Source organism: Bison bison, unplaced genomic scaffold (assembly GCF_000754665.1).
Source record: "Bison bison bison isolate TAMUID 2011002044 unplaced genomic scaffold, Bison_UMD1.0 scf7180017864244, whole genome shotgun sequence".
NCBI classification, from domain to species: domain Eukaryota; kingdom Metazoa; phylum Chordata; class Mammalia; order Artiodactyla; family Bovidae; genus Bison; species Bison bison.
The window spans coordinates 2783806-2787583 of NW_011494816.1; the positions used below are offsets into that span (position 1 = coordinate 2783806).

The 3778-nt window shown below is 36.9% G+C and overlaps 1 protein-coding gene across 1 annotated transcript in view; it reads right to left on the minus strand.

The window, feature by feature from the left end:
* SCP2 (sterol carrier protein 2) overlaps positions 1 to 3778 on the minus strand; it is a 119002-nt gene that overhangs the window by 110538 nt on the left and 4686 nt on the right. Inside the window, exons 3-4 of the mRNA XM_010847201.1 lie at positions 1217 to 1288; positions 74 to 205 (exon numbers count right to left, since the gene is read on the minus strand). Of these exons, the coding sequence (XP_010845503.1) occupies positions 74 to 205; positions 1217 to 1288 (204 nt within the window). The remainder of the gene's footprint in view (positions 1 to 73; positions 206 to 1216; positions 1289 to 3778) is intronic.

The following is a 3778-nucleotide window of genomic DNA, read 5'->3' on the forward strand; positions in this document are numbered from 1 at the left end:
AAAAAAAAAAAAAAAAAGAAGGGCAATAACCCCACATCTATTTAAGTACACTAGACAAACAGGCACTTCTCACCACCCTGAATCAGTTGCCGGGCCATAAACAAAGCAGTTGAGCCAGTAGAACAGTTATTGTTGACGTTGATTATAGGAATTCCAGTCAGTCCCAAACTGTGATAGATAGCCCTCTGCCCACTGGTGGAGTCACCTACATAGAAAAAAGAAAATTATCTATGCAACATGACAATTATGGAGCTGCAAAGCAATATAACACTACATTATATTTTTCTAGTATTATGCCCTTGTCTAACATAAAACATGGACATCTTACTCAGAAACAGTTTCAGCATGAAGCACCACTTATTCTGCAAATACAAAAATTTTCAAAACATAGTATATATATATGCACTTTATTTACATAACACAGAGGTAGGAAAGTAGAGAAATGACCAAGTAATAGCAAACAACTCAATCTGGGTAGGGTTACATGATAAAGGAAGCAATATTTCATGTGTATTATCAGATATAAATCTCTGGCGTATCAGGCAAATTTGGCCTTGGAGTACAGAATGAAGCAGGGCAAAGGCTAATAGAATTTTGCAAAGAGAATGTACTGGTCATAGCAAACACTATCTTCCAAAAACACAAGAGAAGACTCTACACATGGACATCACCAGATGGTCATTACCGAAATCAGATTGATTATATTCTTTGCCACCAAAGATGGAGAAGCTCTATACAGTCAGCAAAAACAAGACCAGGAGCTGACTACGGCTCAGATCATGAACTCCTTATTGCCAAATTCAGACTTAAATTAAGGAAAATAGGAAAAACCACTAGACCATTCAGGTATGACCTAAATCAAATCCCTTATGATTATACAGTGGAAGTGACAAATAGATTCAAGGGATCAGATCAGATAGACAGAGTGCCTGAAGAACTATGGACAGAGGTTCCTGATATTGTACAGGAGGCAATGATCAAGACCATCCCCAAGAAAAAGAAATGTAAATTTGTCCCCTTTATTGGCAACACAATATTGGCAAAATATATATGTGTACTAAACTAGGCTGACACATAAGGAAATTCTAAAAATAATGAAAATAAGACCCTGAATTCTGAGTTTTGAGGGTTAAAATTCACAAATTCTTCTGTATTGTTTATGTAGTTGATGACAGACTTAGGTGAACAACTTTTAGAATATATAGTCTCCACGTACCATACACATAGCCAATACATGCCTGCTCCACTGCAGAATAAGGGATCTGTGCATCCGCTAAAGCCTTCTGGCCTATAAAAACAAAAAAAGTTTTATCACATAGCACTTTAAGTGAGTAAAAATAAGTTTAGAGTTTGACCAGAGTAAAGCTAACTCTAGGGTGTTGCTGCTGTTTAGTCACTCTCTAACTCTAGTGTGTTCAGTTGCTGTTTCTGTCCGACTCTCTGTGACCCCAAGCACTACAGCCCGCCAGGATCCTCCCAACACCTGTCTATGGGGTTTTCCAGGCAGTAATCTGGAGTGGGTTGCCATTTCCTTCTCCAGGGGATCTTCCCAACCCAGGGATCGATTCAAATGAAAATCCTTCATCAAATCATCTCAGCCTTTCAGAAGTTATCTTACCTTTCAAAAGTTATCATTTGGAGGGAACTTCAAGAGGGAGGGGATATATGTATACCTATGTATGGCTGACTCATGTTGAGATTTGACAGAAAACAGCAAAATTCTGTAAAACAATTATCCTTCAATAAAAAATAATTTTTTAAAAAATTATCATTTCTTCCTCTAAGCTATTGTAACACTTTTTCACACCACTTTTTTGATATTTAACATTTCCTATTCTAACTGTACACCTAACTATAAATATATTAAACCCCAAGAGTCTTAAAGCTCCTTAATGACAAGGTGTCTTATTCATTTCTGTTGCTCTATCGCTCATCCAGAGGGCAAAATAAGATAGAATGTCAGTGCTGAGGAGGGGAACTGTGGGAGCATTCATACGATCATCTTACAAAGCCAGGATCAAGAGATGACCCTGTCTACGGAACAAGAAAAGAAGCTTCAAGGAAGCTATCCAAAGGTGTAGAAATGACCACTGGAGGAATTGAGAAAAATTATGAAAATAAGAAGAGGAGAGTGGAAGCTAGAGAAAAGGTTGACCTAAATCCTCATCTACCATAGTGAGAAGCAAACAGATATCTAAAACTGATAAATTGAAAAGGAGAACAATTGTGGTGGAAAGAGTATTTAGAGATAGGGAGATAACCAACAGAAGAACTAAAGCCAAGACAGTTAAAAGAAGTTGCCCCAGAAGAGGTCTGGGAAGTATAAACCATCTGTGTGTATGTGTGTTTGTGTGTGTGTGTGTTCTAACCAAATGAATGTATCACTTTAAAGATTTTTTAACTTAAGAAGATATATATATGATTGACCATGGGATTGATTTAGTCAAACCAGCTTTCTTTTCCTGCTTTATGTACGAGCGAAAAAAAAAAAGAGCATTCTCATATGATCCCAGTAAAACTAATAATGGTCTGAAAAATAACCTGTCAAGACTGATAAAACTGTTTATATTCATTGCTCCAATGAGTCTACTTCTAGGCTTTGTCCTCAAAAATAACCAGTGATGAGAACAAATATTTGTGTTCAGCAAGATGTTCACTATCATTCTTCTAAAATGTCAAAAAGCTGTAAAGCAAATATACAACAAAAATGATAGCATACTGTTATACAGAGTGAAGTAAGTCAGAAAAACAAATATATGTATAAATGTGTATATATAGAATTTAGAAAAATGATACTGATGAACCTACAAACATAGAGAGTAGACTTATGGACACAGCGGGGGAAGGTGAGGGTCAGACGAACTGAGAGTAGTACTGAAATATCTATGTAACTGTGTGTAAAACAGATAGCTAACGGGAAGCTGCTCTGTAGCACAGGGAGTTCAGCCTAGTATTCTGTGACAACCTAGCCAGGTGGGTCAGAATGGAGGGAGAGGGGAAGTTCAAGAGGGAGAGGACATGTGTATACCTATGGCTGTTTCAGGCTGATGTGTGACAGAAACCAACAACATTGTAAAGCAATTATCCTTCAATTAAAAATAAACAATTAAAAAAAATTTTTAATATGGCATAAATATACAAAGAAACATGAAAATTTAATTTTTTTCAGTTTTAAGTGACAGGAGAAAAGCTTATAATAATAAGTTTTAGAAATCATGATACACATTTAGAATATGATCCCAGAAAGCCATAGAAAAAAAATATTAAAAGAGAACACACCAAGATATTAACAGCTGCTAGGCTGGCAACCCACTCCAGTATTCTCGCCTGGAGAATGCCCTAGACAGAGGAGCCTGGCAGGCTACAGTCCACGGGGTCGCAAGAGTCGGACACGACTTAGTGCACTGTCTCAGGCTTGGGTTACAAATTTTGTTTTCATTATTATATACATATATATCTATGTTCCAATAAATAACATGCATTGCTCTTATAATTAGTAGGAGAGAATGAGTTATGGTGAAAAGGTGTAAGTTTAGCCTGTGCTCTGATACTCCTCTAAGTGGCCAAAGCATCTTGCACCTCCCATGGTCTACTCACCATGTATGTGAACTTGCCTTATTTTCCCTACTTAGAGGGCAAAGGCTCTGAGATCTGTACACCAGACTTTGACTGAATCTTCCCAAGTGACCCGGATGTACTCCTTAATATTTGTTGAACATTTCTCCTAACACCAGGTTGTCTTCATATATTTTCAGATTTAAATCATTATTAAGTAAAA